The 25,967-nt window shown below is 38.9% G+C and overlaps 1 protein-coding gene across 1 annotated transcript in view; it reads left to right on the top strand.

The window, feature by feature from the left end:
• LOC128566484 (phosphatidylinositol 3,4,5-trisphosphate 3-phosphatase TPTE2-like) overlaps window positions 1-25,967 on the top strand; it is an 87,954-nt gene that overhangs the window by 7,249 nt on the left and 54,738 nt on the right. Inside the window, exons 3-9 of the mRNA XM_053563329.1 lie at window positions 2,041-2,103; window positions 3,617-3,667; window positions 13,451-13,609; window positions 15,157-15,276; window positions 16,888-16,987; window positions 17,128-17,191; window positions 25,286-25,350. Coding sequence (XP_053419304.1) covers window positions 2,041-2,103; window positions 3,617-3,667; window positions 13,451-13,609; window positions 15,157-15,276; window positions 16,888-16,987; window positions 17,128-17,191; window positions 25,286-25,350 — 622 coding nt within the window. The remainder of the gene's footprint in view (window positions 1-2,040; window positions 2,104-3,616; window positions 3,668-13,450; window positions 13,610-15,156; window positions 15,277-16,887; window positions 16,988-17,127; window positions 17,192-25,285; window positions 25,351-25,967) is intronic.

The following is a 25,967-nucleotide window of genomic DNA, read 5'->3' as shown; positions in this document are numbered from 1 at the left end:
GTGGAAGCCAATGCTTTTTGACCATTCAGAAAACCCTAGTACCCTTAAGAATTATGCCCAAACTCTTCTGTTTCAGCTCTTTAATGGAAAATCAAATACTTAAAATGGTTTACTGAACATTTTAAGCCCACTATTGAAACTTACTGCTCACAAAAAAAGTTTCCTTTCAAAATGTCAAAATATCACTGTTCATTGCATCTTGTCCCCAGCAGCCCTCAGGGAGATGTACAAGGAGATTAATGTTGATTTCGTGGCTATTAATACAATATCCACTGTGTAGCCTATGGATCAAAAAGTGGTTTTGACTTTTGTGAAATACATTTTCTAAGGCTGTAACTGTCAAGGTAATGATTCCTCTGATTGATCAGGGCAAAATTTAAAAATTTACTATGAAGATTTTATTTAAAAATTTACTGTGAAGATTTTCAAATTTATTCTATTTGAATATTGAAAATCTGTTGTACAGTTTACCATGGTAGATGCCATTAAGAACATTGGTGATCCATAGGAGGAGGTCAAAATATCAACATTAAGAGGAGTTCAGAAGAAATTGCAGTCCTCATGTAGAACTCCAGAGGATTCGAGATTTCAGTAGGGGAAATCACTGCAAATGTGGTAGAAGTAACAGAACATGATTAGAAGTGGAGCCTGAAGATGTGACTTAATGGCTGCATTGTCCTGATAAAACTTGAGCAGAGGCAGAGAAATGAAACCAGTGCTGGTGGAGAGGTAGCAGTTGCTCTTGCTGCTTCTGGATGAGCAAAGAAAGTGTTTTCTTGAGATGGAATCTACTCTTGGTGAAGATGCTGTGAACGGTTTTGAAATGACAACAAAGACTGTAGGATATTTCATAAACTGTGCTGATAACGCAGCAGCAGGGCTTGAGAGGACTAACTCCAATTTGGATAGAGGTTCTACTGTGGACAAAATGCTACCAAACAGCATCACATCACATACTACAGAGAAATCTTTTATGATGTGAAGAGTCAATCAGTGAAGCATACTTTATTGTTTGTCTTCAGCAAATACCACCCTGATCAGTTAATAACCAACCAGTAACATCAAATCAGTGCTCTCCACCAGCTAAAAGATTATGGCTCACTAAATTGTCAAATGATCCTTAGCCGTTTTTTAGCAATAAATTACTTTTTGTTGTTGCAGTTCCACTGGGGCCGAGTTTGAACCCACCACCCTCGGTATATGGGGCCAGCGCCCTGCTCACGGAGCCACAGGTGCTGCCCTGAATTCCTTTTTTTTGAGACAGAGTCTCACTCTGTTGCCCCAGGATAGAGTGCTGTGGTATCATAACTCACAGCAACCTCAAACTCTTGGCCTCAAGCAATCCTCTTGCCTCAGCCTCTCTGGGTAGGTGGGACTGAAGGGGTGTGCCACCACATCCAGCTACTTTTTCTATTTTTAGTAGAGACAGGGTCTTGCTCTTGCTCAGACTGGTATCAAACTCCTGAGCTCAAGCAATACACCCTCCTTGGCCTCCCAGAGTGCTAGGATTACAGGCATGAGCCTCTGTGCCCAGCCTATAAAATCCTTTAAATTAAAGTATATACATTATTTCCTTAGATGTAATCCTGTTGTACTCTTAATAAACTGTTGTATTGCTTAAATTTAACTTTTGTATGCACGGGTAAAAAAAAATTTTGTGGGACTCTCTTAATGTGATATTTATCTGTGTTCTGTAATTGAACCTCCAGTATCTTGAGATATGCCCGCATATGCATTCTTTATATATTCCTTATATATAATTTTACATTATATTCTCTCTCTCTCACACACACAGAAGGAGAGATTAAGAAGAAGAGAGAAATATAAAAATTCAGTGTTGAAATTATCCATGAGGAAAGAGTTTTCTGGTTAATAATTCTAAAATTCTCTCTTAAAAAAATAGATTTTCTAGGGAGCTAAGTTATGTATTTTATATTTTTTAGATTCAGGGAGTTCCTGTTGCTCAAATAAATTGATCACATCACTATTTCAGGTAGCAAACATCTAATGATATATTTTTGCATTTGTTTGTGGTTAAAGTATATCAGAGGGACTCACCGGACCCGATGAGAATGAAGCTGATAGCCAAGACAAGGCAGATGAGTAAGTCAATTTGAAATTTGCAAACAGAGAACCTTTGATAGATCTCTTTGGGATGCCAGGACTCATATTAAGACAAGAAGGAAAAAAGACTATGGAAAGATATCAAAATTTATGGGAGGGTGGGCACACAATATTTACTTCAATTGAATTTTCAGACAATTGCTATGTTGAAAAAAATGTTCCATCATTTCAGAAGTCAATGTTCTCCTTGAAAATTTGAAAAAGGTCCATAAAATAGAGTAATTTTATTGAACGTTTCTTTCTTAACAGATGAATGTAGAATGCTACTTACTCTTAATTCATACTGGTCTTTTCTCATTTTCCCTGGATAGCCTCTGATTCCCTGTAGATTTGTAGATTTTGCTATGAGCACATGAGACTCAGAGAAAAGGTGAAAATGTTTAGCTAACTAAAAGCCTCTTCATGCTCATTGGGAATTTGTTAATGTTGATTGGTTTCTAAGTATTCTTACCTGAAGTAATTCCTGCTGCACTGTTCTGAAGGCATTTTAGCATAGATTCATTATAGTGAAACAATTCATTCTTAAAATCACTTGCATCTGAACTGCACAAATATTCAGGAGATTTTTCTTCTCCCTCTCTCTTGTCCCATTCCATAATCATTCATCAGCTTTGCCAATGTTGGAGAGAGAGAGCACTACCAAAGGGGAAATTAACTGGAACACTGTTGCAATTTGTTGGTGTCTACACAAAGATGACATAGGAAACAAAGGGGGGCAACTTAGTGAATACAAACAGTTCTTCAAATGACCCTGAATTTCCATTTTCTGGAACATTTTCATCATGAATAATCAATGAATAGTTCATTCTGCTACTTAATTAAATTTTATGACTGAATATTAGCTGAATAGTTCTGTAACAGAGCTGCCCGGGGATAGGACAAAATTTAGACAGATTGAGAAAGGGAACAATTACTTTCCTCTTCCTCTACTCCAAAAAAAAAATAAAATAGGTTTTCTTATGTTTTATTTCCTATTCAAATTACAAAACTTCATTGCATGGATCTAGGACACATTTGCAGTAGTCCCCATGAGAAATGTTGGTGTTTCAGCCCAGGGGGATGATCTTGGCTTTGGCATCTGATCGTCTCTTGACACTCCGCAAGTCAAGTTTAAACCTCTTTAAACTTCAGATGATTCAACTGTAAACTGGCGATAATTCTAGCTATGATGTCCGTTTGCTGGGTGTTGTTTTGTAACAAATTCATAAGACAAGTAAAATTAACATCTGTATAAAATATAATAACAAAGCATAAAGTGCTTTGAAAATCATCTAAAACTTAGTGTTTTATTCACATATATTCTAGATAGAAAAGTGAAAAGAACCTTATGAAACAAAAAGGTAAAAATAATAGTTATTGGTGAAAAGTATTTTTAAATACACTTTTGAAGAATTTTTTGTTAAAATTATATTGACGAAGACCTTAGTGTTCTGTATTCCTATATGTGTTAGAGGAAATCTGTGATGAATTTTATTTTTATTTCTTTTTGCAGGGGGAAGATGAAGAAACTCTTGCGATTAATTATGTCATCTTACGCATTTGGGTATGTGAGACTCTAGAAAAGGACATATGTTAAACACATAGGGCATTTAATGTCAGTATTATTAGTGAGAAAGGATTTGAAAACAATAAAGCCGAAAGCATTTCCTCTGGTAGTATGTTGCCAAATGACCCATGTGCCCCGTTTAAGGTAATTTCATTTATCTTGGAATTTTGTTTTAAGTGGGACATTAAGACTTGCAAAGATATGGCATTTGCCTAAGACTAATAGTCACATATTAATGTGGGGTTTTTTTGCCTCTTAAAGTAAAACTAATGAAGCAATCGGGGTTCAAATTCTGTAAGTGTTTTATTAAATATTCACCTGGAATCACTTAAATTCTAGAAACATTGTATTCAAACTTCTTCTCAACATGAGAGTAAGATTTCATGCCACGCTGCAGATTTGCACAGTATAATCACTTTCTTTTGAATTCATAATATTTTTTATTAAATCATAGCTGTGTACAATAATGCAATCATGAGGTACAATGTGATAATTTTATATACAGTTTGAAATATTTTTATCGACTGGTTAACATAGCCTTCATGGCTTTTTCTTAAATATTGTGTTCAGACTTTTATATTCTACATTTAGTAAATTTCACCTTTACCCTTCTGAGATGCACCATAGGTGTGGACCCATTAATTACCCTTCATCCACCCATCCTCTCCTCTCCCCTCGCCTCCCTTGCCCCTTTCCCCATATTCTTGTGCTGAGATTGGGTTATAGTTTTCATATGAAAGCCATAAATTAGTTTCATATTAAGGCTGAGTACATTGGGTACTTTTCCTTCCATTCTTGAGATACCTTGCTAAGAAGAATATTTTCCAGCTCCATCCATGTAAACATGAAAGTGGTATAGTCCCCATCTTTCTTTACGGCTACATAATATTCCATGGTGTACATATACCACAATTTATTAATCCATTCATGAATAGATGGGCACTTGGGCTTTTTCCATGACTTAGCAATTATGAATTGGGCTGCAATAAAACATTCTAATACAAATATCTTTGTTATACTTTGATTTTTGGTCTTCTGGATATATACCTAGTAGAGGAATTATAGGATCAAATGGCAGGTCTATTTTTAGATCTCTAAGTATTCTCCAAATCTCTTTCCAAAAGGAACGTATGAGTTTGTATTCCCACCAGCAATGTAGAAGTGTTCCCTTTTCTCCACATCTATGCTAACATCTCTGGTTTGGGGATTTTGTGATATGGGCTAATCTTACTGCAGTTAGATGATATCTCAAAGTAGTTTTGATTTGCATTTCTCTGATGATTAAGGATGATGAGCATTTTTTCATATGTCTGTAGGCCCTGCGCCTGTCTTCAGAGAAGTTTCTCTTCAAGTTCCTTGCCCAGCCTGAGATGGGATCACTTGCTCTATTCTTGCTAATACGTTTGAGTTCTCTGTGGATTCTGTTTATTAAAGCTTTGTCGGAGACATATCCTGCAAATATCGTCTCCCATTCTGAGGCCTGTCTGCTTGCTTTACTTACTGTGTTCTTGGCTGTGCAGAAGCTTTTTAGTTTGATCAGGTCCCAGTAGTGTATTTTTGATGCTGCTTCAATTGCATGGGGGTCCTCCTCATGAAATATTTGGCAGATCACTTCAAGATTTTTCCCTGAACTTTATTCTGGTATTTTGAGAGTTTCATGTCTTAAGTTGAAATCTTTGATCCAGTGAGAGTCTATCACAGTTAATGATGGAAGGTGTGGGTCCAGTGTCAGTCTTCTACAGGTTGCCCGCCAGTTCACCCAACACCATTTGTTAAATAGGGAATCTTTTCCCCATTGAATGTTTTTAACTGGCTTGTCAAAGATCAGATAACGGTAAGTAGCTGGGTTTATTTCTTGGTTCTCTATTCTGTTCCATACGTCTACCTCTCTGTTTTTGTGCCAATACCATGCTGTTTTGATCACTATCAAATTATAGTATACTGTGAGGTCTGGTAGCGTGATTCCTCCTGCTTTGTTTTTATTTCTGAGTAATGTCCTGGCTATTCGAGGTTTTTTTCTGACTCCATATAAAACAATGTATTATTTTTTTGAGATCTTTAAAGTATGACAAAGGATATTCCATAGGGATTGCATTAAAGTTGTATATTGCTTTGGGTAGTATAGACATTTTGACAATGTAGATTGTTCCCTGCTATGAGCATGGTATGTTTTCCCATTTCTTAACATCTTCAGCTATCTCTTTTCTTTGATTTTCATAGTTGTCTTTATAGAGATCTTTCACGTCCTTTGTCAGGTAAACTTCCAAATATTTCATCTTTGGTGCTACTGTGAATGGAATAGAGTCCTTGACTGTTTTTTTTGTTTGTTCGTTTTTGCTTTTGTAGAGACAGAGTCTCACTTTATGGCCCTCGGTAGAGTGCCGTGGCCTCACACAGCTCACAGCAACCTCCAACTCCTGGGCTTAAGCGATTCTCTTGCCTCAGCCTCCCGAGTAGCTGGGACTACAGGCGCTCGCCACAATGCCCGGCTATTTTTTGGTTACAGTTTGACCAGGGCCGGGCTTGAACCTGCCACCTTCAGTATATGGGGCCGGCGCCCTACCGACCGAGCCACAGGCGCTGCCCCCTTGACTGTTTTTTCAGGTTGGCTATTGTTGCTATATATAAAGGCTACAGATTTTTGAGTGTTGATTTTGTAACCTGAGACATTGCTGTATTCCTTGATCACTTCTAAGAGTTTTGTAGTAGAATCCCTGGTATATTCCAGATATACAATCATATCATCTGCGAAGAGTGGAAGTTCGATCTCTTCTGACCCTATATGGATACCCTTGATTGCCTTTTCTTCCCTAATTGCAATGGCTAAAACTTCCATCATAATGTTAAAGAGCAGTGAAGACAATGGACAACATTGCCTGGGTCCTGATCTGAATGGAAATTATTTCAGTTTAACTCCATTCAATACCATATTAGCTGTGGGTTTGCTGTAGATGGCCTCTATCAACTTAAGAAATGTCCCTTCTATACCAATTTTCTTAAGAGTTCTGATCATGAAGGGATGCTGGATATTATCAAAAGCTTTTTCTGCATCAATTGAGAGAATCGTATGGTCATTGCTTTTTGTTTATGTGCTGAATTATATTTATAGATTTACGTATATTGAACCAGCCTTGAGACTGTGGGATAAAACCCACTTGGTCATGGTGTATTATTTGTTTCACTCTGGATTCTGTTTGCTAGGATCTTGTTGAATATTTTGCATCAATATTCATTAGTGATATTGGTCTATAATTTTCTTTTCTTGTTGGGTCTTTTCCTGGTTTAGGGATCAAGGTGATGTTTGCTTCATAGAATGTGTTGCGTAGTATTCCTTCTTTTTCTGTATTTTGGAAAAGTTTGAGCAATATAGGTACTAGTTCCTCTTTAAAGGTTTGGTAGAATTCTGATGTGAAGCCATCTGGTCCTGGGCTCCTCTTTATAGGGAGATTTTGTATGGTTGATGCTATTTCAGAACTTGATATAGATCTGTTCAACATTTCCACTTTATTCTGGCTAAGTGTTGGGAGGTGGCATGCTTCCAGTTATTCATTGATTTCCTTTAGATTTTCTTATTTCTGAGAACAAAATTTCTTGTAGTATTCATTAGGGATTTTTTGAATTTCTGAGGAGTCTGTTGTTATTTTGTCTTTACCATTTGTGATTGATGAAATTATAGATTTTACTCTTTTTTTTTTTCCTGGTTAGGTTAGCCAAAGGTTTATCTATTTTATTGACCTTTTCAAAAAACCAACTTTTTGATTTATTGATCTGTTGTATAATTCTTATGTTTTCAATTTTATTTAATTCTGCTCTGATTTTGGTCATTTCTTTTCTTGTACTGGGTTTGGGATTGGCATGTTCTTCCTTTTCATTTGCTTGAGATGTCCCATTAAGTTGTTAACTTCCTCTCTTTCCATTCTCTTAAGGAAGGCTTGCAGTACTATAAATTTCCCTCTTAGGACTGCCTTTGTGGTATCCCAGAGGTTCTGATAATTCATGTCTTCATTGTCGTTTTCTTCCAAAAATTTGTTAATTTCATTCTTAATCTCATCTATGACCTAGCTATCATTCAGCATGAGGTTATTTAGTTTCCATGTTTTTGTATGAGTATACAGATTCTTCTTGTTTCTGAGTTCCACTTTTATTCCATGATGGTCCAAGAAGATGTAAGGAATAATTTCTACTCTTTTAAATTTGCTGAGGTTAGATTTGTGACCTAAAATGTGATTGATTTTGGAGTATGTTCCATAGGCTGATGAGAAGAATGTGTATTCAGTCTTGTTAGGATGAATTATTCTGTAGATGTCTATTAAATCCAAACATTGAATAGTTAAATTTAGATCTAAAATTTCTTTGCTTAGCTTCTTATTGGAGGATCTATCCAAAACCACTAAAGGGGTGTTAAAATCTCTGACTACTATGGAGCTTATAGGGATGGAGCTGGATGGAAATCAACTTGCTCATGTCCGTTAGAGTTTCTCTTATAAATTGAGGTGCATTTTGGTCGGGTGGATAAATATTAATAATTGAAATCTCATCATATTGAGTATTGCCCTTAACAAATATGTAGTGACCATCCTTATCTTTCCTTACTTTTGTTGGTTTAAAGACTATTGTATCTGCAAATACAATTGCAACACCTGCCTTTTTCTGTTTTCCATCTGCCTGGAATATAGATGACCATCCCTTCACCCTGAGTCTATATTTATCTTTTAAGATAAGAGGAGATTCTTGTATGCAGCAGATATCTGGTCTGAGTTAATGTATCCAGTCAGCCAACCTGTGCCTCTTTAGAGGACAATTTAAGCCATTCACATTAATTGAGAGTATCGATAGGCCTGGTAGAATTTTGGGTATCAAGTTTTTCGAAAGACCAGTGGACATTTTTAATCCTTTTGCCACTGTGGAAGTTGGAATTTGATCAGAAGTTTCAGAGTGAGTTTACTTTTATGGTGGAGAATGGTGCTGGTCATTATGGAGGATATGTCTGAAGATATCCTGGAGAGCTGGTTTAGTTATGGCAAATTGCTTCAACATGTGAATGTCACTAAAATATTTAATTTCTCCATCATAAATGAAACTCAGTTTAGCTGGATTCAGGATCCTGAGTTTGTTTTAGGAGATTAAAATTTGATGAGCACCCTCTTCTAGCTTGAAAGGTTTCAGCAGAGAGATCTGCAGTCATTCTAATATTCTTCCCCTTGTAGGTTATTGTACTTTTATGTCTGGCTGCCTTCAGGATTTTCTCCTTCCTATTAACTTTAGTGAAGTTAATTATGCTGTGCCTGGGGGATGTCTTATTCGGGTAGAGTCATGCTGGGTTCTGAAACTGCCTGCTATCTGGATTTCAGGATCTCTTGGCATGTCTGGAAAGTTCTCTTTCATAATCTCCTGAGGAAGAGCCTCTGTGCTTTGTGAAGCTACTTCATCACCTTCAGGGATCCCTATAAGGCAAATATTAGTTGTCTTTGAATTATCCCAGAGCTCTCTGAGAGAATGATCTGTTTTTGCTGTCCACTTCTCTTCCTCTTTGAGCATTTGGGATTGTTCAAAAGCTTTGTGTTCAATGTTGGAAATCCTTTCTTCTGCCTGTTCCATTCTGTTCCTGAGGGATTCTACCATATTTCTCATATCATGTAAGGCTGCAACTTCTTTTCTCAATGTGTCTAAATCTTTGATAATTTTGTCTTTGAATTCATTGAATTCTTGAGACATCTTCTGAATTAATCCTACAATTTCTAAATCCATATTTACTTCCATTCTGTTGATCTTATTTGCAATCCAAATTCTAAATTTGATTTTGGACATCTCAGCCATTTGTTTGTGAGTGGGATCCTCTGGTTTGGCTGGTTTGTCATTCCTTCGGGGAGTTGAACTGTTCTGGTTATTCATGTTGCCAGAGGTTTTTTGCTGATTCTGCCGCATGATTGTTTTTCAGTGTTTACCTAGATAAGCAGGTAAGGTGAAATTGGATTGGAGACTTCTGGGGTGGTGGTTGACCAGCCCTTCACCTAGGAACTGGGACTGTTCACTGCAGCTTTTCCTCTATAACTTTGCAAAAGGCTTGTACAGTACTACAGTCTGTGACTTTAGAGGCCTGCTTGGTGTGGTGGGGGTAGGTGGTTCTGTCTTGTATTCAGCCGATCTCTGTCCAGTCCTAGTGAATAAATGACTCTGGATTGCAGTCTCAGATTTGGAGAAACACAAGCAACTAGGTCATCACTTCCCCCACCAGTAATACCTGGAAGAGGACAATAAAACCTTCCCACTACAGAAAAACTGGGTACCACCTTGGCAGGTCCTCAGGTGATTTGTCCAGTTCAAGAATTCCAAACCAATTGTCCCAAACAGCACCCACTCTCTAGCTGGAGAGTTCAAAGATCTCCAGCAACTAGACATTAGGTGAGTACTGGTAGCTCAAGTGTGGTTTGAGTGCCTCTGGTGCTCCAAGGAGTCAGAAAGGTCCATCCAGTAGGATATTTGGAGCAAGGGGGTTGATGCCTCTTTCCCCACCTTGCTCACCCTTCACCACCAGACTCTGGTCACCCCAGTCTCTGGTAGCCCCACCAGTAGTCTCTGTTAACCCAGTTTTGATGGCCCAGTTTTGTCCAAAAAGCAAATGTGCCAAGGCTATGTGCCTGCCAGAGTCAAAATAAGGACACTGCCTCCTCCTTCGCATGGATACCACAGTCTGTCACCATACAGCAGGGGAAACTGAGGTCCGCCTGCCTCAGATGCTCAATGGCAGCTGAAGAAAGTTCCACCTGAGCTCAATCTAAACTTGAGGATATCCAGACAGCAAAAGAATTTCTCCCTCAGCAAGTGCACCTTTGTTGCCACTGTTCTGCAGCTCTGGTATCCCTACAGGGTGAAGTCTGGTTCCCTCTGGCAGGCAATAGAGTTGGGGAGATGACTTTCCAGAATTATACCCCAGCAGGATCACTCTATTAATGCTGATGTTGGGTGGGAGGTGTCTACTCTTGGGTTCATGCACCTCAGGAGTTTCCGAGCCTCCACCGGCAGTGCAGAAACCCAAGCCTCTGTCTGCTGCTGAGATACACTTTACCTGGGCCAAGTCAGTCACCTTTCCCTCTATGTCTTTCTGTACAGTTACTGGATTCACAGATGCAGCACAGCTGTACTGCTTCTGTCTATGCAATGCCCGATCCTAGCCAAGAAGTGCAGACAATCTGTTTTCTGCAGGGGTTGGACTTCTAGACTGCCAGGCCAGCGGGGAGGGGTAGGCAGGAAGTTCAAGGTGGCAGGGAAAATATTTGTTCAAACTTCCTACCAGACAAGGGAATTTCTGGGCTTACAGCAGGGGCTCGCTGGACAAGGAGTCCCAACTTCCAGCAATTCCCTCCTGTGGGGTGAGGAAGTAGAGCCTCAGTTCATCGCTCATTAGCAGAAATCACACAGCAAGCAAGCAACTCTCTTAGGTGACGGGATAGCCACACAACCTCTTTGGGATAAGATCTGTACCCGAAATTAGTTTCTTTGGAGTCGAGACTTGCCCCAGCAGGGAAGATGAGCAATTATCTATCTCATCTCTCAGCTTGGCTCCCTTCCTTCAGCTTTGTTGGGTTCTTTCTGGCAGTTATCTCTCCCTCTGGACTGGAGCTTCTGTTGAGAGATGGCTCCAGCCAGCCATCACCCCCATTCTCCCTTGTTCTTATTGAATGTGAAAATTGGAGTTAGGGAAAGTAGCTGACCTGAAGATTTAGCAAAACCCAAAACACACTGAAACCAAATGAGCAAATAAACAGATAAAAAGGCTACCATACACACAAGCCCACAGATGCATGAACAATCAGAAACACAAATATACAGACAAAAACTACAACAAAAATAATGATATAAAATAATTGGAAAAAAACTCTAAAAATCTGATCTAGCACTCTAAGCAACTATAAGAAGAGAAGAATAGGAAGAAAGAAAGGAAAGAAATAGTATTAATAAAAAATTTTAAAAAGAGGAAAAAAATTAACAATAATTCCTCCAATAAAAGGATGAAAAAAAGAGAGAAAAAAAAAGAAATAAAAAGGCACCAACTAAAAAAATATTATTCTTGTGTGTATATATATGTATGGTGTAGGGGTCAAGTTTAGTAGGAATGTATTTATATTGCAATATATTTTCTGGACATCAGGTAGTGCTGTGAGTTGGTCCCAGGCTTATACCTGATTCATAGTTTACATTGTTACCACGGTAACCACCATACCTGGCCTGTAGCCATTTTTAAGTTTCAATATATGTCTGTTTCCTAACTGTTGCCTAACTTCAGCTGTTCTGTTCCAGATGGCCCCCCTATCTGACCTCAAAACTCTGTGCAGGATTCCATGCTTCACAAATCTTTCCACTCAGCTCCCAGATTCTCCGGGAACTGGGAACTGGTATTGTCTGTGTGGGAGGGGCTGTTTGCCAATGGCTGCTGCTTCAGTGGCGCTAGTGCTGAGACCTTTCAGTATGTTTCCGTGGCTCAGAATCTCATTTTTGAGTCCAGCAACCCGCCAGTTCACTGCACACCCCGAACTGCTAATCCACACCAATATTCCCTGCCTGGAATGGTCCGGTCTATTCAATCACACCTGTTGTTCCTAGAAAAGGTGTCCGCCATTTCTGACATTCAAAATGTATGTTTCCTGTGGGATCCTTTCCCCTTAATTTTCTATCAGGCTGCCTAGCCCCTGCAGCTCTGAACGGCTCCCCTTTCTGGTCACCAAACTCCGCTCAGAAATCCACACTGCATTGAAATTTTCATCAAATACCTAGGTTTCCCCATGAAATGGGAACTGCAGACCTCTGTGGGAGAGGGGCTGGCTGCCACCACCAGCCGCTGGCACAGTAGGGGAAATTTCTACAGCAGAGTCCATGGCCTTGGATTACACCTCAAAAACAGCAATCCACCAATTCGCTGCACAACTCTAGCTGCCTATCCGCATGAATATTCCACAAGGGTAAAATATCTAGAGCCGCCTCGCTCTCACCTGATGATTTGAGAGAGATAGGCTAAGCATCCATCCTGTCTGCCATCATGCTCTGTCTCCGATTCACAATATTTTAATTTCAGTTGCAATTATAAAAAAGTACTTGGAAGACTGATACATCTTTATAGATTATGCAAAGAGATAAGCAATTTATGAAGAATGTGTTTAGACTATGTAAGAGAAAGCCTCAGGAGGCACTTTAGAGTTTAATAATGTAACTATTTAAGACACTGAGGTCTTTCTCATGTGCCCATGACTTTGCCAGACACACCTATGAATTTGCTCACATACTTGTTGAAAATCTCACTCATGAAAAGATCTTACTGATCAAAGTGGTCTTTTAAGGGCTTATGTTAGTCATGCCCTCTTTTGTTTCTTATTATTAAATTGTTAAGAATTATCCAGATTAATGAGGTTTTCTTTATTATGAGAAATTGGTATAAACTCCTCCTGAAATTCTCAAATCTTAAGAAGCATTTACAAACAGGCATATGAAATTCTAATTCAGATTTCCTGTTCTATCTTGGAGTGTTAGTCAGATGTGACTGCTATTAAAGAGTATGATAACGTATTTGGAAGTGGTTTGATGGGACTTTGATTTGCTAACAACTGCTGCTTCTGTTGGGTGAAAACTGAATGATTTTTCTGTGATTCTAAGGCAATACAGTTTTTTCCAGCCACTGAAAAGTTTAATGCTAAATGACATTTTGGTAGCTGCTCATTGGCCTAAATATATTCTAACAATAGGGGCAAAAGCACCTTTATCTTTATTCTCACTCTTTATTTATTGCAGACTATTTGGAGCTCTGCTTATCTTATTGGATGTGGCTCTCGTACTTACAGACCTAATGTTTAAGAATCAAGTTTCCATCCCTATGGAATGTCGCTTTGTTTCTATGGGCATTGCTGTATTTTTTTTTGTCGACTTATTAGCTCGAACATTCGTAGAAGGGTAAGTTTGAATACTTTTCAACACACAAAGACATTTTGTACTGTTATAAAAAGCATCTCAAAATGACCTGCTAATTGCAGGTCAACCCAGCCAAATGTGTCCCTCTATCAAAATAATTTTCTGTGGTTGGGCACAGTGGCTCATGCCTGTAATCCCAGCACTCTGGGAGGCCGAGGCAGGTGAATTGCCTGAGCTTATGAGCTTGAGACCAGATCTAAGCTAGAGCAAGACCTTGTCTCTAAAAGTAGCTGGGCCTTGTGGTGGGCACCTGTAGTCCCAGTTACTCGGGTGGCTGAAGCAAGAGAATCACTTGAGCCCAAGAGTCTGAGGTTGCTGTGAACTATGACACCATGACACTCGACCAGGGGCAACAAAGTGAAACTCTGTCTCAAAATAAATAAATGTTCCTCAAAAGTGTGGTCCACGGTAAGCAATAATTCAAATCCCAATTTTTCCTAGACTGTGCTTTCATAGTATAATTGTTGCAAATGTCCCTCAAGTCTCTAACAGTGTATGTGTATTCTTGGTGGTTCCTCTGATACATGAAGTTTCAAGGGATTTCACAAAGAGGCCAGGATGCCGATGTGTCTACATGCACATCATGATGAGGAACATGCATGAATTAATTACTTGATGAATTAATACGTTCACTAAGAATAATCATCCCCTCCTCAGTGCAAATTGAAACTTGCATTAAGGAGCAGACATCTGAGGCAAGCTCACACCATCAGTGAGACTTGACAAGGAGGCAGCAGCTGATTTCCTCTGCTTGCCAACTTTCTGAGAAAGTGGGAGGTGGCAAACCCTGGGGCTGGACAGCTGTGGGAGTCAGGAGCTAGGTTCCCCAGCCTCACTTCCTCCAAGGCACCTCAGAAGGCAGTTTGTTTCCTTTCCTACTGATTTTCTGTCCTCTTGCCATGAGCCAAGGACAGTTACCCACTGTCAGCTCACAGCCTGAAAGGGGTTGCTCTAGACTTGGAAGCAGCATTTCCTGAAGGCCTAGTGCCTATATCTAAAGGAGCCAGTGTTGGAGGAGGGCATGGTGGATAAAAGTCCACCTCTGCCCAGGGAAGGCTATATCAAACTATCAGAATTCCATTATGGGTACAAAGCCAAACCGTGAATTTGCTGGCTAAAATAGTGGTCCTTTCTCCCTCTCATAAACTCCCTTAAACAATGCTCTGCTCCAGCTGCTGTAGGGCTGTGACATAGTTGGCTTCCATTACCCAGTAGTACTGCCCAACATCCCATCTACATGAGGACAAGATCTGCCTCTTGCTCAGTGGTTTGGCTGTATGTCTTACTATAATTTCTAGATGGATGCTTTTGTCATTAACTATATGTATCAAATGCTGAATACAAATTTACTATTTGAAAACTTTCTGTTAATGTTACATTATTTCTTTTAGCTTAATCTGGAAAATGCATTTTTAATTATTCATTAAAGTAGAATTCTTACTGGAGATGAGTCGAGTAATTAATGGTCTTAAAAATATTTCTATTTCTTCTTGGGGGGGATGAACTTATATTTACTTTTTATGTTACAGAAAACAGCGTTATTTTACTGACCTCTTTAAAATCTTGGATGGTTTCATTATAGTCACGATTCTCGTAATTGACATCTTTTACATTGCTCAGGACACCAAATCCATCAGATACATCCCCAGGTATGAAACATGTAACTTAACTCTCCACGTTTTTCTCTTTTTTGCATTTGCCATGGCTTTTACTCTACAGAATATTTTTAATCGAATATTCTCATTCTGATTCTATACCAGATAGGCTACTTTTTCATGGCTTTTATTCTATAGAATCTTTTTGGTTGAATATTCCAATTATGTACCAAATAGGCTACTTAAAAACGAAATGTTTGGATCAATTTCCACATACTTTGAAACTAAAAGACTGTGGTGTTTAAGGGGCAGTGGGGAATTTATATAAAAGTTATGGTTAGTTGGATAGAAAATGAAGTATACAAAGAGGTATACAAAGGTGGGCACTTCACCTCTTCTACTAACTTATACAAAATTTCCATTGGTGATTCAATCACAAATTCCTTACACATGAAGTTCTATCTGAGTGTTTCCTGTAGCCAAGAGAGTATTAATTTGAGCATATACAAAATTTCAGTGATTCAGTCATGATTTTCAAAAACATACCAAATAGAAAACCAGGTGGTGACATGGATATCAATGTAGCAGTAGAGTTTTACAGTCTACTTGTGGTAAAATTGAAGAAAGTCAAGGCAAAGTTAGAACTCTTAGGGATCAGGAAACTAAAAGGTGTAGGAGACAGTGATGGCATTCTCTCCCTCTCTTATTCTTTTTTACTATGAAAATGAGGAAAACTGAAGACAAAACCGAAACTGGGATATAAATGTTGGGTGGCTCATTGACCTTATTCATGAGTCAAATAGCTGGATTCTCTGTACCTTCATTTCCCAGGACCACAATTCAGGTCCTCAACTAAACATTTTAGGTAATAAGTTTGGGGGGTTGTTTGAAAATAACTTAAGCCAATATAGTATGCTGACCAGCAACCTCAGCATTACTTGAAAGTTTTCTAAAAATGTAACAAGAAAAATGCCCCAGGTTCAACCCCAGACCCACTGAATCAATATCTCTGAGACCTAGCAATCTAGAGTGTATTAACCTTTTCCAGATGACTCTTATTTTGGCATGCTGAAGTTAGAGAAGCACTAGTCCAGTCCATCAGTTCTCTGCTGTGGAATTTCTGATGGTAGGACAGACACCAGCTAGCCCACTTGGGAAGTATCTCAATCTGCTGCCTACCTGAAATGCATTAGCAGCTGTAGTGACCCTGTTACTAATCATTGTAAAGCTGAACAAGGACCTTCCATTTATTTTGATGGGGACAAATTACAAATGCTGGTCTTACACCAGAAAAGGCAGATTTATACATTCCAAGTGTCTATTGTATTACTATTTCTCTAGACTAGAACTTTTCAATTTTAGCATTATTGACATTTTAGGCCAGATAATTCTTTCTTATGAAGTTGTGTGGAAGAGGACTATTTATTGTATGTTGTTTAGCAGCATTCCTGGCTACTGTCCTCTAGATGTAAATAGCACCACCCTCCTCATACACCCAGACAGCAGTTGTGATAACCAACATGCCTCTGGATGTTGCCATATATCCCCTAGTCAGAAGAAGCAGGGATCATTGCCCCTGGTTAGCAACCACTGCTTTAGACTTAGTCCATATTGAAAAAAATCTCATTTCTCAAGCAAAAACAGATCTCTTAAATTTTCTGTTAGGTGGCCAGTTCTATTACGACCACTGTGGATTGTAGTTATGATACGAGCATTTTATCAAACTTGGAAAAAGAAACCTGAAGAGAAGCTGGTCAAAAGGACAGTAAGTAGTCAAAATATGTTTATAGTTCAGAAAAATGTTTTATGTTTTGTAACATACTGTCAAGTGTTGATATATATGCCAAATATCTTTTTATTTTTATCTTGATTTATGTTTTACAAATAAATGTTTTTAACTGTCAGATATCAGGAAACAAAACTCAACATACAAAAGAAGAATTCGACCTCGATCTGACTTATATTACTGGTATGTGAAGCTAAATACTCATTTACTTGTATCAACTTCATTTTTTACTTGTAATTGTATTTTGACTTCATTTTTTGACTTGTATAAGCAATGTTCTTTCAAGGTATGTTTTATGCCAGAAGATATATATATGTATAGATATATAGATATAGATATAGATATATACCACTATGGCAGTGAGACATACTTTTAGCTTAACTGTTGCAATGGAAAATATTCATGTCATCTCAAATCAGGGGTACTTGGTCTTAGCACCGGAAGTAGAATGGATTTTTGGCTGATCATTTGAGTTCATAAAGTATTACCTTCTTCCAGTACTGATCCTGCATCACAAGGATATCGGAGAGATCTCTTCTCTTATTACAAGCCCAGAGAATGAGGTTACTACTTTGCAGATTGCAGATTCCCTGAGTCAGGGGTCCTGTGTGGAGTCAGAGTGCTGAGAAGCACCCTGGATGTGCCCACCATCATTTGTGCTTAAAACTCTCAGATGCTCTTTGGCATTTAAGATATGAAATAAAGGGCGGCGCTTGTGGCTGAAAGGAGTAGGGTGCTGGCCCCATATGCTAGAGGTGGTGGGTTCAAACCCAACACTGGCCAAAAATTATAAAAAAAAAAAAAAGTACAGAAAAAGATATGAAATAAATTACAACCACAGGAGATATTTATACTGATGCCAACCTTATACTGATGCCAACCCAATTATGTGGCACATGGCTGCAACCAATTGAGTTTTTAAAACATCATAATGAGGGTGGGCAGAGGCAAGATGGCCAACTAGAGCCAGTTTTCCACAGAGGCTCCCATCCAGAAAGAGAATTAAAGGACAGACGTTTAGCAAGTAAGCTGATGGTTTGGAGCTGAGCCAAGAGAGAAGGTTGAAGAATGCACATCGACCCTGCTGAGGCAAGCTGCAACCCCAAGGATACAACCAATACAAAATCTATCTCCAAGTGACGGGTGTCCCTTCCCCTGAGAACAGCTCACAGTATACTTTCTACAAACAAACAAGCAGCAAACATCCTCCCATTTTATCCCATGGGAGAGACCCTCTAAAATCTGGACCTCCTTCCCCTACTAGGGTGCCATGGCCCTCTCCTTCCAGGCATAAAACTATATAAAACCGTACATATTCTCTTATCTGCAATTCTTAAGTCTCAGTACTCCCCTCCACTCTCACCCGGAGGTCTGGAAGCCTGTCCCCAATGGAGTCTGGAATTTTGGGAATTTTCTCCAGAGGTGTGGACAGGGCATAGGCTGTTGCAGGTGTGTGCTGATTCTGTGGGATGGGTTGAGGAGAAGATGGTGGACTGAAGGAACTGTGTGGGACAGGAAGAGGTGGTGCCCCATGGCACAGAGCAGCAGCAGCAGGAACAATAGGGCTCACACCCCTGGCGATATTTTGGAGAAACACTCCCTGTCTCTCTGGGCAACCAGAGAAAGCCAGGCATCTTCTTTGGTGGCAGACACTGGTGAAATAGATCTAGGATGGTAATGCAGGCCCCATGAGTAAAGGGTATGCCTGAGGCAGTACCGGCCTGGGTGGGGTATGGTGGGGACAGAGAATAGAAGATGTGTGCGCAGAGATGGCATACTCCCAGGTTGGGGCTGAGCCAAGACTGTTTAAGTGAGCCTAAGAAGGACCTGGCCCTCAGGGGATCAGAGATGAGACAAAGGGAGGTGGGCAGAAGCTGGAACTCAGAGCTGAGTGTGAGCTCTAACTGCACCAGCCCCAACACAGACTGAAGCAGAGACAGACACACCAGCTCCAGGGACTGGCACACACTGGGGCTAAGTTGCAGTTTCAGTGAACTCAAACAGCACCTGGTCCACAGGGGAATATAGCCAGGACAGAATCATAAATTTGGCAAAAATATAAGTTTCAGCAACATCATTCAGAAGTGGGGCTGGAACTGAGTGAAGTGCCCCAGCTTCCATTAACCACCTGAGGTCGTCAGGCCTCCGTTCCCCCTGTCAGATGGTGGCAGAGTGTGGAGGCCTGGCCAAGAAGACATAGATCTCCCTGTAACTCAGCAGGTGTAAACGCCTGGAGCATCTGCTCTTTGGAGGGAACTGGGTCACAGCCATGCAGGGCTACCAGTGACTGGGAGTGACAGAGCTGCAAGGTGGGAAAAGAGGCATTAAACTTCCCAGACTAATACACTTGCCATGGGTCCTTCTGACTCCATGGAGCATCATAATAAATCATACTTGAGCTGCCAGCAGATGCCTGCTATCTAGCTGCCAGAGACATTTTGAACTCTCCCACTTGAGACGGAGTGCTGACTGGACCAATCACCCAAGAACTATATGCAAAGTTGTACCCTGGGTGTGTGGTTGTGGGAAGGTTTGATTTTCCTTTTCCAGTTGTTGCCCATGAGAGGCAGGATGACTTAATTGCTGATATTTCTCCACAGTTGAGACTTCAACCCAGAGTAACTGATTCACTAGGGTAGTACAGAGACCAGCTGAAAAAAAGACAGAGCCACTTAGCCCCACCACACCAAATTACGTCCCCAGTGTCTCAGGCCATAGCACTGTATGGGTCTTTTGCAAAGTTCTAGGGAAAGATGTACAGACACGAGTCCTAGCTCTGGGGAAAATGGCTGGTTAATCACTACTCCAGGAGCCCATCAACCCAACATCACCTTATCTGCTCATCTAGCCAAATGGTGTAAAATAATCATGGGGTGGAATCAGCAGAAAAACTCCAGTAACATGAATAACCAGGGTAGATCAACACCCCCAACAAATTATACAACTGAAGATCCCATTCATAAACAAATGGCTGAGATGTCAGAAATCAAATTCAGAATCTGGGTTGCAAATAAGATTACTAGAATGGAGGTAAAGTTGGAATTAGAAATTCAAGGAACATTTCAAAAGTTGTCTCAAGAATTCAATGAATTCAAGGACAAAATCACCAAAGATTTTGCACATTGAGATAAGAATTTGCAGCCCTCAAAGATCTGAGAAATACAGTGGAATCCCTCAGAAACAGAATGGAGCAAGCAAAAGAAAGGATTTCTGACACTGAAGACAAAGCTTCTGAACACTCCGGATCATCCTCTCAGAGAGCTCTGGGATGATTTGAAGAAAACTAATATTCACCTTATAGAAATCCCCGAAGGTGACTAAGTTGCTTCATAAGGCACAGAGGCTCTTCTTTATGAGATTATGAAGGAGAACTTTCCAGATAGGCCAAGAGATTCTGAAATTCAGATAGCAGACTATTTCAGAATACTGGCACAATTCAACTGAAATAAGACACCATCCAGGCACGTCATAATTAACTTCACTAAAGTTAACATGAAGGAGAAAATTCTGAAAACAGCAAGATGTAAGAAGACCATTAACTACAAGGGGAAGAATACTAGAATGACTGCAGATCTCTCTGCTGAAACCTTTTCAAGCTAGAAGAGGGTGGTCATCAACTTTTAATCTCCCTAAAACAAAAAAACACTTTCAACCCAGGATCCTGTACCCTGAAAAACTGAGTCATTTATGATGGAGGAATTACTTTAATGAAATTCACATGTTGAAGAAATTTGACATGACTAAACCAGCTCTCCAGGATATTCTCAGACCTATACTCCATAATAACCAGCACAATCTTCCACCACAAAAGTAAACTCACTCAGAAATTTTTGATCAAATTTCAACTTCCACAATGGCAAAAGGATTAAAAATGTCCACTGGACTTTCAAAAAACTCAATACCCCAGATTCTACCAGGCTTATCAATATTCTCAATTAATGTGAATGGCTTAAATTGCCTTCTAAGAGGCACAGGTTGGCTGACTGAATACACAAATAGGCCAGATATCTGCTGCATACAAGAATCTCCTCTTACCTTAAAAGATAAATATAGACTTAGGGTGAAGGGATGGTCATCTATATTTCAGGCAAATGTAAAGCAGGAAAAAGCAGTGTTGCAATTTTCTTTGCAGATACAAGAGGCTTTAAACCAACATAAGTAAGGAAAGATAAGGATGGTCACTTCATATTTGATAAGGGTAGAACTTAACATGATGAGACTTCAATTATTAACATTTATGCACCCAAACAAGATGTGTCTCAATTTATAAGACTCTAACAAACATGAACAACTTGATTTTCCCCATCATCATAATAGTCAGAGATTTTAACAATTCCTTGGCAGTGTTGGAAAGATCCTCCAAAACGAAGCTAAGCAAAGAAATTTTGTACTTAAACTTAACCGTTCAAAATTTGGATTTAACAGACATCTACAGAACATTTCATCCTAATAAAACTGAGTACACATTCTTCTAATCAGCCCACAGAATGTACTCCAAAATTGATCACATCTTAGGTCACAAATCTAACCTCAGCAAATTTAAAGGAATACAAATTATTCCTAGTATCATCTCAGACCATCATGGAACAAAAGTTGAACTAAATAACAAAAGGAATCAGCATACTCATACAAAAATATGGAAGCTAAATAACCTTATGCTGAATGATAGCTTGGTTGTAGATGAGAATAAGAAGGAAATTACCAAAATTTTGGAAGAAAAACGATAATGAATACATAAATTATCAGAACCTCAGGGGTATTGCAAAGGCAGTCCTAGGAGGGAAATTTATATTACTGCAAGCCTTCCTCAAGAGAATGGACAGAGAGGAAGTTAACAACTTAATGGGACATCTCAGGCAACTGGAAAAGGAAGAATATTCCAATCCCAAACACAGCAGAAGAAAAGAAATCACCAAAATTAGAGGAGAATTAAATGAAATTGAAAACAAAAGGATTATACAACAGATCAATAAATTGAAAAGTTGGTTTTTTGAAAAGGTCAATAAAATAGATAAACCTTTGGCTAACCTCACCAGGAAAAAAGTGTAAAATCTCTAATTTCATCAATCACAAATGGTAAAGACGAAATAACAACAGACTACTGAGAAATTAAAATAATCCTTAATATTATAAAAAGCTCTATTTTCAGAAATACAAAAATCTGAATGAAAGAGACAAATACTTGGAAGCATGCCTAGACTTAGCCAGAATGAAGTGGAAATGTTGAACAGGCCTATATCAAGTTCTGAAATAGCGTCGACCATACAAAATCTCCCTAAAAAGAGGAGCCCGGGACCACATGGCTTCACATCAGAATTCTACCAAACCTTTAAAGAGGAATTAGTACCTATATTACTCAACCTTTTCCAAAATATGGAAAAATAAGGAATATTACCCAACACATTCTATGAAGCAAACATCACCTTGATCCCCAAACCAGGAAAAGACCCAACAAGAAAAAAAATCACAAACCAATATCACTAAAGAATATTGATGCGAAAATATTCAACAAGATCCTAGCAAACAGAATCCAGAGTGAAACAAATAATGCACCATGACCAAGTGAGTTTTATTTCACAGTCTCAAGGCTGGTTCAATATACGTAAATCTATAAATATAATTCAGCACATAAACAAAAAGCAATGACCATATGATTCTCTCAATTGATGCAGAAAAAGCTTTTGATAACATCCAGCATCCTTTCATGATCAGAACACTTGAGAAAATTGGTATAGAAGGGACATTTCTTAAACTGATAGAGGCCATCTACAGCAAACCCACAGCCAATATCATATTGAATTGAGTTAAATTGAAATAATTTCCACTCAGATCAGGAACCAGCCAAGGTTGCCCAATGTCTCCACTGCTTTTTAACATATATGGAATATATATGGTATATATTTAGCATATAATGGAAGTCTTAGCCATCACAATTAGGCGAGAAAATGTGATCAAGGGTATTCATATAGGGTCACTCTTTGCAGATGATATGATTGTATATCTGGAAAACACCAGGAATTCTACTATAAAACTCGTAGAAGTGATTAACGAATATAGCAGTGTCTCAAGTTACAAAATCAACACTCATAAATATGTAGCCTTTATTATATGCCAACAATAGTCAAGCTGAAAAAACAGTCAAAGACTCTATTACATTCACAGAATTGCCAAAGAAGATGAAATATTTGGGAGTTTCTATAACGAAGAATGTGAAAGATTTTTATAAGGAGAACTATGAAACTCTATGAAATGAAATAGCTAAAGATGTTAACAAATGGGAAAACATACCATGCCCATGACTGGGAAGAATTAACATTGTTAAAATGTTCATATTACTCAAAGCAATATACAATTTTAATGCAATCCCTATTAAGGGTCCACTGTCATACTTTAAAGATATTGAAAAAATAATACTTCATTTTATATGAAATCAGAAAAAAAAACCTCAAATAACCAAGATAGTACTCAGAAACAAAAACAAAGCAAGAGGAATTATGGTACCAGAATTCAGACTATACTATAAATCGATAGTGATCGAAACAGCATGGTATTGGCACAAGAATAGAAAGGGAGATGTATGAAATAGAATAGAGAACCAAGAGATGAACCCAGCTGCTTACCATTATTTGATCTTTGACAAGCCAATTAAAAACATTCAGTGGAGAAAAGATTCCCTATTTAACAAATGGTGCTGGGTGAACTGGCTGGCAACCTGTAGAAGACTGAAACTGGACCCACACATTTCACCATTGACTAAGATAGACTCTGACTGGATTAAAGATTTAAACTTAAGACATAAAACTATAAAAATACTAGAAGAAAGTGCAGGGGAAACACTTGAAGAAATCAGTCTGGGCAAATATTTTCTGAGGAGGACTCTACCCCCCCCCCCCCGCCAACCCGGCAATTGAAGCAGCATCAAAAATGCACTACTGGGATCTGATCAAACTAAAATGCTTATGCACAGCCAAGAACACAGTAAGTAAAGCAGGCAGACAGCTCTCAGAATGGGAGAAGATATTTGTAGGTTATGTCTCTGACAAAGGTTTAATAACCAGAATCCACAGAGAACTCAAACATATTATCAAAAAAAGAACAAGTGATCCCGTCTCAGGCTGGGCAAGGGACTTGAAGAGAAACTTCTCTGAAGACAGGCGCAGGGCCTACAGACATGAAAAAATGCTCATCATCCTTAATCATCAGACAAATGCAAATCAAAACTACTTTGAGATATCTTCTCACTCCACTAAGGTTAGCCCACATCACAAAATCCCAAAACCAGAGATGTAGGCATGGATTTGGAGAAAAGGGAACACTTCTACATTGCTGGTGGAAATGCAAACTAATCTGTTCCTTTTGGAAAGATGTTTGGAAAACACTTAGGGATCTTAAAATAACCTGCCATTCAACCCTACAATTCCTCTACTAGGTATATATCCAGAAGACCAGAAATCATATTATAACAAAGATATTTGTACCAGAATGTTTATTATAGCCCAGTTCATAATTGCTAAGTCATGGAAGAAGCCCAAGTGCCTATCAACTCATGAATGGATTAATAAATTTTGGTATATGTACACCATGGAATATTATGCCACCTTAAAGAAAGATGGAGACTTTACCTCTTACATGTTTACATGGATGGAGCTGGAACCTAGTCTTCTTAGCAAAGTGTCTCAAGAATGGAAGAAAAAGTATCCAATGTATTCCACCCTACCATGAATCTAATTTATAAGCACCCATACTTCCATATGAAAGCTATAACCCAACTACAGCCCAAGATGAAGGGGAAAGAGGAAGAGCAGGGGAGGGGAGGAGTGAGGATGGGTGGAGACAGGGTAATTGGTGAGACCACATCTACGATGCATCTTACAGTGGTACATGTGCAATTTACTAGGTGTAGAATATAAATGTCTTAATACAATAACTAAGAAAATGCCGTGAAGGCTATGTTTAACCAGTTTGATGAAAATATTTCAAATTGTATATAAAAACCAGCACATTCTACCCCATGATTGCATTAATGTATACAGCTATAATTTAATATAATTAATTCATTAAATATTTTTAAAAACAACATGCAAGGTTTCTGGTCAAATATTAAACAACTTAATATTTGATCTTGATTATCCTGAATGTGTATTAACTGGGTTTCTGTCAACTTCAATTTTTAAAGTTCTTTTCTATGAAAAAAGAGATTGATTATATATCAATTTTATGTTTCTATATTGTTTTACCTCTAATGACATTTGTGACAGTGTTAGCTTTGACTTTCAGATCATATTATTGCCATGTCGTACCCAGCCGCAGGAAAGCATTCTTTATACAGGAATAAAATGACGGTAAGGATATTTATTTCTACGTGAATGCACACTATTTAGTTTAAGGTGTTTTTTGTTTTAGCCAGAATCTTGTTCTGTTGACCAGGTTTGAGGGTACTGAGGTTGTTATAGCTCACTGCAACCTCAAACTCCTGAGCTCAGGTGATTATCTTGCATAAGCACTGAAGGCCAGACTGCCTGGCACCCACTTCTGCCTTTGATCCCATACATTAACCAGCAAAGTTGCCACTTGCCACACATACTTCTGCGGATCTGAAGACCAGCCTACCTGGTTCTCACTTAGCCAGTGACGCTACCCCCATGACTAGTGGAGACACCACGCTCAGTATATGACCCCAGCCTGGAATCCAGCTGACATGGTATCTGTGGCCCTCAGCTAAGCCACACCACTGCCTCCATGAACATCCACAGTTTAGGACACTGATACTTATAGAAACTGATAATGTTAATTACAACTGAAGAAATCACATGAACACTGTACACACCTACAGCCAAGGCAAAGGCACCCTACCCATATAGGACAAAACTGAAGGCAAAAAAATCCTCATCTATGAAAACTAATTGATAAAATTGGAGGAGGCAACTGTTTCACCAGATGTGCGAAATTAATGGGGATA

This window comes from Nycticebus coucang, chromosome 15 (genome assembly GCF_027406575.1).
Source record: "Nycticebus coucang isolate mNycCou1 chromosome 15, mNycCou1.pri, whole genome shotgun sequence".
In the NCBI taxonomy this organism is placed as follows: domain Eukaryota; kingdom Metazoa; phylum Chordata; class Mammalia; order Primates; family Lorisidae; genus Nycticebus; species Nycticebus coucang.
This window is presented reverse-complemented; position numbering and strand designations above follow the sequence as displayed.